This window comes from Mya arenaria, chromosome 3, assembly GCF_026914265.1.
Source record: "Mya arenaria isolate MELC-2E11 chromosome 3, ASM2691426v1".
Taxonomy (NCBI): Eukaryota; Metazoa; Mollusca; class Bivalvia; order Myida; family Myidae; genus Mya; species Mya arenaria.
The window spans coordinates 1,949,323-1,966,404 of NC_069124.1; the positions used below are offsets into that span (position 1 = coordinate 1,949,323).

Here is a 17,082-nt window from a genome sequence, read left to right on the forward strand (position 1 = left end):
ATGTGTGTGTGTGTGTGTGGGGGGGGGTGAGTGTGTGTGTGTGTGTGTGGGGGGTGAGTGTGTGTGTGTGGGTGTGGGGGGGTAGGGGTGAGTGTGTGTGGGGGTGTGGTGGTGGGGGTGGTGGTGTTGGGTTTAATCTGCTTAATATGGTCGGGGGGGGGTCTGTCTTCCATAATGATTTATTTAGTAAACAAACAACTTGTCACCTTTCTTCTTTATTTTGTACATAATTCATGATCATACCACCAGATTCACCCTCCTTTCAGGAGGTCTTGTCTATTTACATTATGACTTTTTCACATTTCAGATATTATAACAAACATAAATATAATACCACAAATGGCAATGCACCAAAATAATATAGAGACTGGAAATTATGGCATGGCAAACATTTCTTATACCAAACAAAGCTTCATCACTCCTAATGCAAAGCATACATAGATGGCTTAACGTTTTGAAAAGTCCTGCATCCTTACAATAAATGCATATCATCATGAAATATATCACGAGTGAGATGATACCGATGAATGTATTTTACAACTTCCATGACATGAAAACAAACCTTGATCTACTTGTATGCACATCCTCTGCAAAGAAATAACATTAGCAAAATATGTTAACTTTTACCTCATTTATATGTCCAACATTTGCCCCTAGGGGATAGTCTACCTACCAGGTTTTAGGGTAATATTTGAATGTGTTAATATGGCAATTAAAAAAACTGAACTTCTTTCTTATTAAACAATTGTTTTCCATTGGAAAACATAAATCCTATTGCTAAAGCTTTTATAAACAACTTGTGATATTTTTTTGTTATACTATTATTTTTCTATAAAGTAACATAATCAAGAAACTAATATCCAAGTCCTGTGTACTCCCATTTAATCACTGTCTGTTAGAAAACTAGGCTTAAACTGTTCATGTATGTTTAACTGTTAAATTTTTGTTTTAACATTAAAAGAATCAAGCATGTTTTCAAAATGCATATTACAGAGTATGGTAGGTTTCATCTCTCAAATATGAACCTCAAAGGACGCCAAATAGCAAAACAGGAAAAAAAGGAAACAGCTAAAATCTAAGCATTGCATTCAAACATATCAGTTGCTAATTTCTTTTGGAATCAATTCCATGGGCTTGTTTATTAGTTAACTTATATCTTGCACAACAACAGTCTGAATGTCTAGATAATATTTGGCCAAGGAATTTCAACAAGATTTAATAAAATAAAGAATTCATTTATAATAATATTCTTCCTATTAATATGTAGAATATTAAATGAAAAAACCCTGTAAAAATTTTAATACTCCCACGGGGAAATCAGACTTTATATGGCATGAAATACCCATGAATTTCCCATACCCAAATTCCACACATTGGGTAAAATTTGCCCTTAAGGGTAATTGCTTATTTTCTTTAAATTTATCAAGGTCTGCCCGTGCCCATTGACTGCATTATGGTTTGACCCTGCTGTGACGCCTTTTGGTTTGACCCGGCCAGGATTTGAACCCCCGACCATCCCCACCCGAAACGAATGCTCTACCACTGAGGTATCGGGGTGGTTAGGTCAATTCATCACGGTTGGAATTTCCCTAGAAGATAAATATTGTCAAACAGGGTGAATGCTACAAATCCTGATTTTGATGCAACAAATAATTTGAGGAAACTAAAATGGTGGCACATTTTTGTGTATAATTGCCAGTCTTGTACCAATCAACAATCACGTTTACTTTTTCATTCATCGAAAAGCTTTTCTATTGAAATAATTAAATACAAATTACAACAATCATTAATGCTAACAATTTTTTATATCAAAATATTATTTTTAAAAGGAATCAGCACAAATGAAATTTGCTTTAAATTAATGTTTCTGTCACTAATGGATGTTTGATATCAAAATGTTGATAGTGTTTGTCTAAAAGTGGCAGTTTGAAAGATATGGGAGCTTGTCAGTAATCATTTTATCTTCAAGTATCGGAGGTTTGTGACTAATGTCAAGGCCATTTTCACAAATAATCAACCCAAACTCCTGGCAACAGATGCTGTCAATCAAAAAGTCATGATTATTTATGTTCTGCACTTTTACATACAGTTCAGCTTTAAAAATGTGTACAAAGTCAAATTGACCAGTTTAGAAAAAAGATTCACACCCCCAGGATTTTATTACACAGATTGTGGATAAGCAAATACTATGTTTTTGCCAAAAAGAAGTAATAAAACATTAAATTATTGCCATCCAGAAAATGATATTAGTGTTTGCGCTAATGTCTCCACCACAGATTATTAATTTTTTAAGCTTTCCATGAAATTGACTGCCAAAGTTACAATATTTGTTGTAAATTACTTTAACTTCTTGGTTTATAAAGTAGTTTGTTGATGCACAACTTGCTGTTGAAGAGACATTAGCACAAACACCAAAAAAGCTGGCATATATTTTTGCTTGACGGAACAGATTAGTAAAGCAAACAAATAAAGAAAAATGTTATTTAATATCACCCTAGTCTTCCTTAATACCAGAGAGACACGGCCAATGCCCAACTTATATACTTCAACAAAATAATGAGGATTTATTGTTGATGACATATTCAACAGACCAAATACAAATACATACAGACAATAAAAAATTACTAATCAAAACCACTGCACCTGAACATTCATATCAGAGAGGTATAACATTGACTTCTGCATCAGCATAGCCAGTGGCTGCTTCTTACACAACCTAAATGTCTTCATATAATGATAAAAAAAATTGCTAAACAAAAAAAAGCAAAAAATAGTGAAGTGACATATGTCCAGTTTTAGCCCTTTCAAAGTGATATGAATAGCTTTTAATCAAAAGATCTTTTTTTTTTTTTATTAGATTCAACTATTTGTTCCAGGCAGAATGTTGCCCATGCTGGTCCGTCTCTATGGGAACAGAAGGATGCGACCAAAAAAAGGACAGCGGGCAGCACCCTTCCATAAATCTTAGCTAAAACCCTGTTTTTATGTAATTTGAAAATGATAATTACTGGAAAGTGAAGCACGAGTTAATTTTTTTTTAATTATTTTATGATATTTATTTTACCTTAATGAAAATGTAAGCAACACACTAATTCTAAATACTATCAGGAGTACAAAAATTACCATTAACATGCTTTTTAGTCAATAAACATTCTGCAGTAGTTCACAAAAAGGCAAAATGTGTAGTTTATGGCTTTAGTTCATAGTTTACCGTAACCTTTTAATTCTTTTATGTGTCTGCCTGACCGTTAAGGGTGACCACAATATAGCACTTTTTAAGGTTGGTTTATAATTACAGACATCATCGCTGTTTTCTGACACGCTTTAAACAGACCCAAGCTAGGGCTGGGGGCAGTGAATCTAGCTGTGTGGCTGTACATATCAGCGAGGGGAGCGAGGTTGTTGACTAATAGGATGACAGTCCTGCAGCACAAACATGTCAGGAGTTGCTAATGGTTGTGGTGCAGGACAGATGGTTGTGGTGCAGCGCAGATGGTTGAGGTGCTACAAGATCTGGAAGAGTTTCTTCAGTTCCACCATGAGTCCCCAATCCTGTTTCGTCATGTCATCTCGGAAATAGTTCTTCACCGCATCTATTGAATCTCGTGAGATCTGAAACAATGACAGAAAAACACATTACAGAACAGTTAAATTCTCATCTTAGATCATTGCTGGTCAGTGTAGATGTGATGATGGAAACAATGGTGGGTGTGAGTGTGGGTGGTGGGTGTGAGTGTGGGTGTGGGTGGTGGGTGTGAGTGTGGGTGTAGTGTGAGTGTGGGTGGTGGGTGTAGTGTGAGTGTGGGTGGTGGGTGTGAGTGTGGGTGTAGTGTGAGTGTGAGTGGTGGGTGTGAGTGTGGGTGGTGGGTGTGAGTGTAGTGTGAGTGTGAGTGGTGGGTGTAGTGTGAGTGTGGGTGTAGTGTGAGTGGTGGGTGTGAGTGTAGTGTGAGTGTGGGTGTAGTGTGAGTGTGAGTGGTGGGTGTAGTGTGGGTGTGGGTGGTGGGTGTGAGTGTGGTGTGAGTGTGGGTGTAGTGTGAGTGTGAGTGGTGGGTGTAGTGTGAGTGTGGGTGTAGTGTGAGTGGTGGGTGTAGTGTGGGTGTGGGTGGTGGGTGTGAGTGTAGTGTGAGTGTGGGTGTAGTGTGAGTGTGAGTGGTGGGTGTAGTGTGAGTGTGGGTGGTGGGTGTGAGTGTGGTGTGAGTGTGGGTGGTGGGTGTGAGTGTGGGTGTAGTGTGAGTGTGGGTGGTGGGTGTGAGTGTGGGTGGTGGGTGTGAGTGTAGTGTGAGTGTGGGTGTAGTGTGAGTGTGGGTGGTGGGTGTGAGTGTGGGTGTAGTGTGGGTGTGAGTGGTGGGTGTGAGTGTGGGTGTAGTGTGAGTGTGGGTGGTGGGTGTGAGTGTGGGTGGTGGGTGTGAGTGTAGTGTGAGTGTGGGTGTAGTGTGAGTGTGGGTGTGAGTGTGGGTGTAGTGTGAGTGTGGGTGGTGGGTGTGAGTGTAGTGTGAGTGGTAGGTGTGAGTGTGGGTGGTGGGTGTGAGTGTGGGTGGTGGGTGTGAGTGTGGGTGGTGGGTGTGAGTGTGGGTGTAGTGTGGGTGGTGGGTGTGAGTGTGGTTGGTGGGTGTGAGTGTGGGTGGTGGGTGTGAGTGTGAGTGTGGTTGGTGGGTGTGAGTGTGGGTGTAGTGTGAGTGTGGGTGGTGGGTGTGAGTGTGGTTGGTGGGTGTGAGTGTGGGTGTAGTGTGAGTGTAGTTTGGGTGTGGGTGGTGGGTGTGAGTGAGGTCGGTGGGTGTGAGTGTGGTTGGTGGGTGTGAGTGTGGGTGTAGTGTGAGTGTGGGTGGTGGGTGTGAGTGTGGTTGGTGGGTGTGAGTGTGGGTGTAGTGCGAGTGTGGGTGGTGGAAGTGAGTGTAGTGATGGTGGTGTGTGTGAGTGTGGGTGTAGTGTGAGTGTGGGTGTAGTGTGAGTGTGTGTGTGGGTGTAGTGTGAGTGTGGGTGTAGTGTGAGTGTGAGTGTGGGTGTAGTGTGAGTGTGGGTGGTGGGTGTGAGTGTGGGTGTAGTGGGAGTGTGGGTGTAGTGTGAGTGTGGGTGGTGGGTGTGAGTGTGGGTGGTGGAAGTGAGTGTAGTGATGGTGGTGTGTGTGAGTGTGGGTGTAGTGTGTGTGTGGGTGTAGTGTGAGTGTGAGTGTGGGTGTAGTGTGAGTGTGGGTGGTGGGTGTGAGTGTGGGTGTAGTGTGAGTGTGGGTGGTGGGTGTGAGTGTGGGTGTAGTGTGGGTGGTGGGTGTGAGTGTGGGTGGTGGTTGTGAGTGTGGGTGGTAGGTGTGTGTGAGTGTGGGTGGTGGGAGTGAGTGTGGGTGTAGTGTGAGTGTGGAGGTGAGTATATGAGTGTCGAGGTGGGTGTGGTGGTGGTGGTAATGGTGGTGAGTGTTGGTGTGGCCAGTGTGAGTATGGGTTTTGGTGTTGAGTGTTGTGTGGGTGTCGGTGTAGGTGTGATGATGTGTGTAGGTCAAGTGTAGTGTGAGTGTGAGTGAGGTGTAGAGTGTAAGAGTGAGAGTGGAGGTGAGTGTCTGTGTAGGTTTGATGATGAGCGTGGTGGTGGATGTGAGTCTAGCATGAGTGTGGTGTGAGTGTGGGTGTGCACTGAGTGTAGTGTGAGTGTGGGTGTGAGTGTGGATAATGATTTTATATGGGATCTTCAATAACTGCAAATAACCAAAACATAGTCATATATTTGTAATTTTTGCAGCCTCAAATAACTTATACGTGTTTACATACAACTTCCATCAGCCAGAGAAGACAGATTTGTAGGTCAAAAACAACATGTTCCTTACCAAAAGAGCAAAAGAGAAGTAATTAAACCTGTCAAGAGCACAATGTTTGTTCCAAAATAGAGCCACTTTTTGAAAGAAAAGATAAAAAGAAAACAATTTGACATTAATACAAGTAAATGTCAACTGAAAATGTCATTTCCCTAACACTAGTTTTTGTTAACCTTTGCTTGCTGTATTTTTTTAGTTACTGTAGAAACCTGGGAGAATTGTTTTCACTGGGGAATCCTATTATAAATACATGCTTATGAAAGCTCTGTAACCTAGAAATATACAGCAAGCATACAGAGAAATGTTGGTTTGATGAAGACCCAATGCTTGCCTTTAAAAACTGTGCCAAGAGTGCAGCAGTCCTGATCGTCATATTTTACCACATTAAAACTGTGTTTATGAAGGGGGTGGGGGGAGTGTAGAGGGACCGGTAGCTTTAATACCACTGCTTTGTGTACACAATAGAACCATAAGTTTACAAAAGATGAGTAAAAGATGCACTCAAAAATCAGCACCCGATGGCACCCCACCTGGCGAGAGAACCCAGGGAGAAATACCAACCATCTATCACCAGGAAGTCATGAAAACCCACCTCAATGATGATCCCCTGACCACACACTGGGTACACAACTCACTACAACCAACATTAATTAAATCATCAGGTAAAATCTCCCTCCATATTTCTTCTGACAGTCACTAACCACAAAATCAGGTAAGACTTCATTAACATTTCAAAATCATTTAGACCGGGAGATTCTATGCCTTGAGCCTGTGAGCAGGCCTGTGGCTTGCAAAAGCTGTTTCTTGTGGGTAGGATTATCAATGATTAACAATAAACAAGTGGCTATTCTTGGCACGCCACACTCCCCTTGGCAGACTGGCAGCTGGCAGGCATTCCTCTGCCGTTGCTGGAGAGCAGAGACCAAACACACTTTGGGAAATAGCTGCCATAGCAAGCCAGTGTTTCATATCAATTCGCCCAGCTGTACCATTGGTGAGGCTGAATTTGGACTGTAGTTATGTCAGTTGCACCTAAAAGTACATTTTTCCTGACCCCACCCTTGAGAAGTGCCAAATTGAAGCAAAGCAGGATCCTGTATAATAAATCATAAAAAAATCCTATTTTTGTCTCGGCTAAGAATACAATACTACCTCCATGATGCCAATGGAAACACTGGTTCTGGTGATCTGTATGCAGGGGCCAGCAAGTAAGCGTTAGAAATGAAGTATTTTGTGAAGTATACATGCCAAAAAACCCTAAGGATTGAGATTCACAACCCCCCACCCTCAGACTGGGCCTGCACATCCACTCAGGTCTAGACATGTGCCAGGAACATCCAGAAAGTGGAAGGAGAGAGTGGTAAACCTCATTTTTTTTTTTTTTGTACAAAAATAATCCTACATACAATAACTTTCAAAGAATTCTTACATATGGCAGACACTTACTTGCCAAACAGAATAAATTGTTACAAAAAATGAGAAATCTGTGCCTTGAATGCCAGGTTTATGCGGCTTACAATAAATGGGGTGTCAACCAGCCAACATAATAGCCGTCAAAGCAAACAAAAGTTAACATCAGTCTTGCACTAGTGTTACAATGTTGCGTGGATTTTCCCAGGCTTTAGGAAGTTGCAAACCACTGGCAGACAGCATACCACTGGAATGTGGCATGTTTTTTGGCACAGGTGGTTCCATTCATAATCCTGCTCTCATAATCAGACCCAGTTCTGCAGATGGTGCCAACCAGTACACAGCACACTCAGATGGGGGTGGAGACAATCATTCCTACTTTACCAACAGCCATGGGCACCAATGATCTGGACTGGTAACTACTGATTCCTGTGTAAGGCTACCACTACAGCAACAAACAATCAAAGTTTATTCTTCATCTTTATTTACGAAATTATTAATACATTGTAAGGATCATTTTTGTTCTCCCATCCTACATGTAAGTTCCATCCTAAGATATTTTTATAGGACAATTTATTTAGTAATGCTACTTTTTTGAGGACCATTTGTACATAATGCAATTGTTTGAAGTGGCTTACCAAAAACATATGAATTTTATTTAATTTGAGTGCCAAAAGTCATGAGACAAAGGCCTTCACAAAGCCATATCAGCCCATAATAAAATTCAATTTTAATCAAGTGAATCAGTAGATATGGACAGAGGCTGGGCCAGTACACACAATTTAATCTTGACCGTTAAGCAAGTTTAGTGGTCGATCAACATAATATTTGGTCCAATGAGAAGGCAGTGTTTCTCACGTTTTCCAAAACAATTATTTCAGTAAATTAGTTATTACTTGAGAGGTAAATATAAACAGTCACTGGCCAGTTAGTGGGTAGTTTACAAAATATTATGTAGACCACTAAAAAACTTAAAGAATGTTAGTATGTACTTACACTAAAGAAATGCTGTGTGGCATCAGACCATTTATTATTGTTAGTACATAACTAACAATCTTTAACCATTACTAATGGGTTATTAGCATGCATTTACCAAATAAAAATGCTCATGTGACTGTAAATGCATACTAACAACCTTTAAGTTCAATTAACCATTACTTCAGAGTGTCAATATCATCCTTAACATTCCCATGAAAGGAACTAAACATGACAGAAGCATATTCTTCAGGCAGACAAAGGCCTTGATAAGCTTATTATAGATCTGATTCTTGGAAATCTACATAGAATCTATGTCAGTTAGTCCACGTGTATGGTTCTGTAATTTCCTGGAATTCTGAGAATGCACTAGTGGTCAATGGCTCTTGAAGTGTGGCTATGTAATACATGACCTATCCAGAAACAGGGCCAGATGATGTACTAGATAATGGAATCTCGATCATAAATCATACCTAAGCATAAGGAAGTATAATCATGTTTTTCATAAATGTCAAACAATAATCTTCCATATAAAAACCAGGTGAAAAAAGGTGAAAAATGGAGACAGTAAAATTAATTGTTTTTTTTTTTATTTCCCATTTTCTCCATGTTCGCTGGTCCTGCCAAGTGTTTGAGTGAGCAATTACTGACAAAAAATGCAATTTTCTTAAATTGAGCATAACTTAAAATTATGCCTTTCATGTTGATTTTGTAATAATTGTCATCCTTGGCAAACAAAATTGAATCCCAAGACAGTTACAAACAATTTCCCAGCCACATCAAAATGTGACAAAGTATGATCCATGCACTCTGTCAACCAGCGCAAAACAAAATGCTCATGTCGCCAGTGTCAAAATTGCAGTCAATAGTTGAAACAGTTTCTGTAACCATCGCTAAGGTTACTCGGTGCAGTGTATCAACCGGGAATTCATCAAAAAGAATTACATTGGGATGGGATTTTTTTAATTACAAAACAGAAAAGGAATGTGGTGATTTTTTTTGGTCACATCACATATTCAATGACATTTTCAACACAAGATCCATATGGCATTTAGGCGGGGACATTTCATGTCAGTTTAGAAATGTATCATATTGTTACAATGGAGACATAATACTTTCAATTGTGTGAAATGTTATGCTTACAAATAAAAATGAACTTCTGTTATTCCTCAGCCTCAAAGCAAAAAGCTGCAGAGCCAGCCAGGGTTAAGTAAAAAAAATGTGAACATGTGAATGTGTTTACATGTAGTTGGATTTTTTTTGTTTTTTTTAAACATGAGCTGCTCAAGCAGTCCAATAATTTCGTATTACTTTCCCTCAGAAGACCATGCATATTGTTATAGTAAATATGTGTACCAACTAAGGCCCCCATGTTTACACCTGCAAATGTTACGTATAGTTGTTGATTATTCTAGTGTTTAAAGATTAACGTTTAGTTACGTTAGTTTCTCTTTTTTTTGTGTAAAATCGGTTGAAGCAAAATAGCTTTACCAACAGGTCAATGTTTTTGGAACATGCTTATAAACAATAATTTGCCTTGTTTCTGAAGTTAAATAGTAAACATAAATTTCTAAATAAATATTTTTACTATTGTTTAAGATTAATCCCCTTTAGAAGACCACCTGATAAAAATAGAAAACAATGACTTTTATTCGCCTTAAATATAAATGAACGATCGGGAAATTAATTGTCTTAAATGGATTACTATGTCATTTAATAAATAGCATCATTTCGTTTTTTACGACCAGTGTACCCGTGTGAGCTAATATATCATACAATTAACCGTTTGAAGCCTCTTTTCATGGAAAATCCTAGGAGCAATGTTGTACATTGGAGATATTATTAACAGTGATACAACTGCTGACAAACTTCTCTAAGTGTAAAACGACTCCTAGGATTCTCGACATAACAGTCACCTGACTACCACTGACATAACAGTCACCTGACTACCACTGACATAACAGCCCCCTGACTACCACTGACATAACAGCCCCCTGACTACCACTGACATAACAGCCCCCTGACTACCACTGACATAACAGCCCCCTGACTACCACTGACATAACAGTCACCTGACTACCACTGACATAACAGCCCCCTGACTACCACTGACATAACAGCCCCCTGACTTCCACTGACATAACAGTCACCTGACTTCTACTGACATAACAGCCCCCTGACTACCACTGACATAACAGTCACCTGACTACCACTGACATAACAGTCACCTGACTTCCACTGACATAACAGCCCCCTGACTTCCACTGACATAACAGTCACCTGACTACCACTGACATAACAGTCACCTGACTTCCACTGACTTAACAGCCCCCTGACTACCACTGACATAACAGCCCCCTGACTTCCACTGACATAACAGTCACCTGACTTCCACTGACGTAACAGCCCCCTGACTTCCACTGACATAACAGCCCCCTGACTACCACTGACATAACAGCCCCCTGACTACCACTGACATAACAGCCCCCTGACTTCCACTGACATAACAGCCCCCTGACTACCACTGACATAACAGTCACCTGACTACCACTGACATAACAGCCCCCTGACTACCACTGACATAACAGTCCCCTGACTTCCACTGACATAACAGTCACCTGACGACCACTGACATAACAGCCCCCTGACTACCACTGACGTTACAGCCCCCTGACTTCCACTGACGTAACAGCCCCCTGACTACCACTGAAGTAACAGCCCCCTGACTACCACTGACGTAACAGCCCCCTGACTACCACTGACGTAACAGCCCCCTGACTACCACTGACATAACAGCCCCCTGACTACCACTGACATAACAGCCCCCTGACTACCACTGACATAACAGCCCCCTGACTACCACTGACATAACAGCCCCCTGACTACCACTGACATAACAGCCCCCTGACTACCACTGACATAACAGCCCCCTGACTACCACTGACATAACAGCCCCCTGACTACCACTGACATAACAGTCCCCTGACTACCACTGATGTAACAGCCCCCTGACTACCACAGACGTAACAGTCACCTGACTACCACTGACGTAACAGCCCCCTGACTACCACTGACGTAACAGCCCCCTGACTACCACTGACATAACAGCCCCCTGACTACCACTGACATAACAGCCTCCTGACTACCACTGACATAACAGCCCCCTGACTACCACTGACATAACAGCCCCCTGATTACCACTGACATAACAGCCCCCTGACTACCACTGATGTAACAGCCCCTGACTACCACTGACGTAACAGCCCCCTGACTACCACTGACGTAACAGCCCCCTGACTACCACTGACGTAACAGCCTTTTGACTACCACTGATATAACAGCCCCCTGACGACCACTGACGTAACAGCCCCCTGACGACCACTGACGTAACAGCCTTTTCACTACCACTGACGTAACAGCCCCCTGACTACCACTGACATAACAGCCCCCTGTCTATAACGGCTCATTGACTACTACTGTCACCTGGTACTCCCTTTATTCACATAAAGCATTGAAAGATGTTTATTTAATGCATTTATTCATGTAATCATCATGGTTTTGTACTCTAATCACTGGAAACCAATGGAAATAATGAGGAGGTTAGTCAGTTTTTGAAGATAATGATGATCAAGCACATGATTTGCATGGTCACAGATGGAGACTACGTAGATTATGTATTGAACAAAAGTACACGTTCATCAATCAGTGATATATTACTTACATCTGAAATTCAGTGCTTGGGCTTATAAACAGTGCAGTAGATTGATTTTTTTTGGCAAATATCAAAATGGGTTATTTTATTATTACTTACCAAAATAAACTAACAAATACAAATGAAAGAAGACACCAAGGCCATTGGATTCCTATTACAGTCATTTTATACGTTTGAGAATTGTTTTATGCTAATTTTATGTCAATTTCTTACAAATGAGGTTAAAGAGGGTACTACAAACAGTATGTAATTTCATATGAGCCCTCAATGTTAGAACAGGTACAAAGTAAAATGTCTAATTTGGGAAACTATCTGGTTAATATATTCATACTGTATAACATTATAATTGAGAAAGGTGTCAATTAATGTCGGTCATTTGGCAGGAGGACAAGATGGGCATTTGAAACTATATTTATGCCAAACACCCAAACTAGCTCTAAAAGCCAGAGAGTGATGAGACTTATTTTGTCATGTTAGTTCTTTTTGATTTTATAGACAATTGAAAGCTGATATAAATCCCTTTGGAGTCTGTTTCCTGGAAAGAAACCAGTACTTGTGTCCTTTTTGCGAGGCAATGAGGAAGTACTCCAGGCCCCAATATCACAAAAATACTTAAGACAAATCTCAAACTCAATCTCAACTCATTTTACCATATAACATCAAAATTTATTGATTTTTTTGTTGTTTTTTTACACATTTTTAAACCGCATTCTATCATTGAACATGTTGGTCTAGAGTCCAAGAGAAAAATATTCTACAGTCAAAAATGTACTTGAGTACAATTCATTGCCTTTAAACAATTTCTCAAGTATATATTTTGCTCTAGAATTAGTTTTCTTTGAAATATTTCAAAATCTCTCAATAACACATTTTATGAGAAAATAGGTTTTCAAAATGTATGAAAAAAATTGCAAGATTTTGAATAATACTATGCTCTATTAATGTAGCAAAATGAGTTGAGATTGAGATTTGTCTTAAGTAATTTTGTGATATTGAGGCCAGGTGGATATCAAACCCATAACCTCCTACCATTTCAAGATGCATTGCACATATCATATCATCAGTTTCTGATTCATCATCAACATTAAAGGCTTTACATCACCCAGCAACCATTCAAGCCAGCAAGGCTATTGCAAAACCTAATTTTGTAAAAAAATATATTAAAAGCTGAAAAGCAAAGTTTGAACAGCCATTTTTATCTTCTTCTAACACGCTTACCCTGCTCATCAGCATATCTGTGTCGTCAAAGTGTCGGCCAAAGAGTTTTGGCGTATCTCCTGGAACATTCTCAATTTTGATGCACACTTCCTGTCCACGACGGGCTGAGTCGACTGGCTTGTTGTTGATCTCGATACTGGAGACCTGCCCCAGAAATACAAACTGAAATGGAACATAAATTTGAAATGATAAAACAAAATAAACAGTTTACAAGATCCTTTTATAATGATACTTCTTCAGTAAATATAGACTACTGACCAACATCCGCACTTTAGTGGTAGGTCGGCATTTTTCCTTTATTATAAATGAAATATTCCAAGTGGCTGTGTGGATAGATCAGGTTTCGTGATGCATCATCCTCTAAGAAAATGTTACATTTTCTATCATTGTTTGGATTCAACAAAGAAGGGGGTTAGACATCATGGAACTTAGGACATTGTTTTAAGGGAGCCATATAATCTGCCAAACAATACTGAATTTAAACGGCCATGAAAAGATTCCAATTAACTGTTAATTGTTAAAAATATAAATTTAACCGAGTCATTGAAAACAAGTTTTATGACTACAAGGTCCGAGAACTATTCATGTCACACCAGAATTAGACTCCATTTGTTCACCAATTAAAATAAATATATTTAATTTCAGCTATAATTTATGTTTTCAATTGAAAAATAGCTGAAATTCACTATTCAGATTGTTTTTATCAAATTCTCAACAAATCAAGAAGGTGCCTTGAAGAAATTTACAAATATTCAAAAATTGCCCAAAATCTACTTCCCCCAACAGGAACATAAATAGACAACTATCATGAAAAGGCATTGCCAAATATGACGTTAAAACTTAAGATTTTGTTTTGCAGGGAAGTCAATCAACACCTAATCCTTAAAACTACCTGACCCTAAAACCCCTAACCCTAAACCTGGGACCCTAAAACCCCTAACCCAGAAACCCCTGCCCCTATTTCTCCCCCCCCTCGACTTTCCTATGTTCCCACATGTGCCTGGCCCATCCCGGGTTAATACAAAGTGTCAAATTGTGACCTACAGTGTCAACAATTCCTTAATGACCATCCAAGGCGGGAAAAGCTCTCTCACGATCGTGTCAAGTTTTGTACGACCGGATGCCCAAGTGATTGTTCAATTTTTCAGTGCTTGTAATTTTGTAAATGTATTCACCAGCTTGACAAGGTAAAATTGGACAAATTGCTTTGTAATTTATTTACATCAATTTAAGAAAATTGAGATCAAGATAACTAAAGGCATCGATTGTCTATTCATAAATCAAATATTTATCCGTACTTATAGCAAAAATCCAAAGAGAAAAACCAATCAAATGTTTCCTCATTTAAATTACATCGTATTTTCTTCTAACATACAAATCAAAGATAAATGCTCGTATCAGATGAGCACCAACAATAAAAATTAGCTAAATTTGTCTAATCCTACACAAAATCTCAATTCGTTCGTAATGACAGCTGAGGTAATGATCCGAAAAATAATTTTTTAAACATTGGACAACAAGATTTACAAGTACAGTAAAACACTGAAGCGACTAGCAATTTTCTGGTGCGTGATTTCTTTAAGAACTCCGGTCTTGTATTATATCTTAAATACAGGAAATCGCTTTTTTTGTTATTTAAATAAACTAAATCAATTACAATTTCATGTCGCATGTCACTGAAGTTTAAGTAATATTTAAACATGACCCTGACTTTGCCAAGGAAAGTTATTGACATTTAAGGGCTTCATAAAATCTATTTCAAATTTGTTGTAAGGAAGGAAATGGTGATGTTCAATTTAAGATTTATCAAAGTGAACACTGTTGACTCGTAGCTTCGTTGCCTGCTGTGAAGTGCTCCTCTTATATTACTGATGCATACGGCAAAAATAATCGCCAAAAAATCCCATTGATAGTGTCTCATCGCGTGAAACATGAAATCACGCCCTTTTTTTAGGGCATCTATGTTTGATAGTCCTTACATGATAAGAAATTTGAGAGTAAACGAAAATGAAACGTAATGAATAATGTTGATAAACACTTTAAAAGTATGAGCATGAGAGGAAGAACAAGAATTGAAAAATCATTTGATCATATTATAGTTTGAAAATTGTTTGCGCAGTTACTGGAGCTTGTATTTCAAAGTAAATACTGGTAGCGAAAACATTTTTAAATCTTATTTAAGAGACTGTACCAAAATTTATCAAATATTGATTTATAGCCCCTCCAGTTATCCCCACTCGTAAACCCTCCTCAGAAGAAAAAAAACATGTTGAGAAGGTCATGTGAGACTGAATGCGCCAGTGTAGTACAGGAAGTGACGTCGGCATTCTACCAATGCGAACACGAGACAGGCAAAGGAAGTGGTTAATTTTTCTTCAAAATTTCACAACTATAACATAATATACAAATTCATGCAAATCATCAACCATAAAGTCTTCTCCTCACATGGTAGAATTTTCCATTACAGAAAAACTAAATTTACTTTTTATATTGACATAAAAATAAGAGTAAATTTACATAAAAGAGGTAACATTTTGCAAAAAACAATTCTGAATAAAAATTTACAGTTGAAACCAAAACACTTTGAGCCTCGCAAATATCAAGCCAAGCCGGAATGCTTACAAAGAGTAAAACAAAATTTCATCCTTTACATCCAGTTCGAGCCAATGAGGAAATCGAGCCAACAGGTTTTTACTGTACTTTGAACAAGGGTAACACATACAGATGCCAACGCCCGCCTGTTTTTTTCAGATGATCAAGGGGCATAATTTCACAATTATTAAAGCAAGAGTTCTGGGACCTGCTATGCATATATTTACAAAGTTTCAGGTGAATATCTTGAATGGAGTTTGTGTCATGGACAAGATAAAAGTGTTGGCTATACAGGACACCAGCGTGGGCAAGGACTACTGGACTATGTGTTATGGACAAGATAAAAGTGTTGGCAATACAGGACACCAGCGTGGGCAAGGACTACTGGACTATGTGTTATGGACAAGATAAAAGTGTTGGCAATACAGGACACCAACGTGGGCAAGGACTACTGGACTATGTGTTATGGACAAGATAAAAGTGTTGGCTATACAGGACACCAACGTGGGCAAGGACTACTGGACTATGTGTTATGGACAAGATAAAAGTGTTGGCAATACAGGACACCAACGTGGGCAAGGACTACTGGACTATGTGTTATGGACAAGATAAAAGTGTTGGCTATACAGGACACCAGCGTGGGCAAGGACGACAGGACTATGACAATACCATGACTTTTTTTAACTTGAAACAGTCAAGACAATAAAACCTTTCTCAATGTAAAGAATAGTTATATTGCATTTGGTTAGAACAAAATTATGTCAAATTCTTAAAAGGTAGATCAATCAATCATTTATATAGACTAGTGTAGTTCACATTCTTAGAGCAATTAGTTCAGAGTTATCACATCAACACAATGTCATGTCAAGAGACAAATAATTCATCTTCGTAAAATTAAAAACCGGTTACCTATTGAATTTCTTTTCATGTAACTTAAGTGTCATACAAATAATTGTAAAATTAAAATTCATATCAAGCTTCATGCAAATTCACTATTTCCATACTTATTTATCTTAAAGTATTATAAATGCTGAATAAAGTCAGAGAGTAAAGAAGTTCCTTCAGTCCAGAACTTATATATTCATAAACAACAATTTCAGTTTCCGAATTAGGTACAAAGAAGAGATCCTATTTCTATGATATCATAAAAAATTTAATGTCCTTGTTTCATACCAGGCCCAATTACCATGAACATTTCCGATGCCCAAAAAAATGATTGATGTTTTCTCTTTAAAAGCACAGTCTCTTATGCATTTAATAATTTTTATAAATATCATTGCTCTGCTCAATATGCTATTTTTTATTTCTATAGCAAAAAAAGTACTTGCCTAAAAACTAAAAATTAATAAATTGGTCTCAAGTACTAATTTTCTTC

At 38.9% G+C, this 17,082-nt stretch overlaps 1 protein-coding gene across 1 annotated transcript in view; it reads right to left on the minus strand.

Moving 5' to 3' along the window:
• Window positions 1-208: 208 nt before the first annotated feature.
• Window positions 209-17,082, minus strand: part of LOC128227383 (eukaryotic translation initiation factor 5B-like) — a 71,889-nt gene continuing 55,015 nt past the window's right edge. The window contains exons 24-25 of the mRNA XM_052937882.1: window positions 13,116-13,277; window positions 209-3,612 (exon numbers count right to left, since the gene is read on the minus strand). Coding sequence (XP_052793842.1) covers window positions 3,505-3,612; window positions 13,116-13,277 — 270 coding nt within the window. The 3' untranslated portion in view covers window positions 209-3,504. The remainder of the gene's footprint in view (window positions 3,613-13,115; window positions 13,278-17,082) is intronic.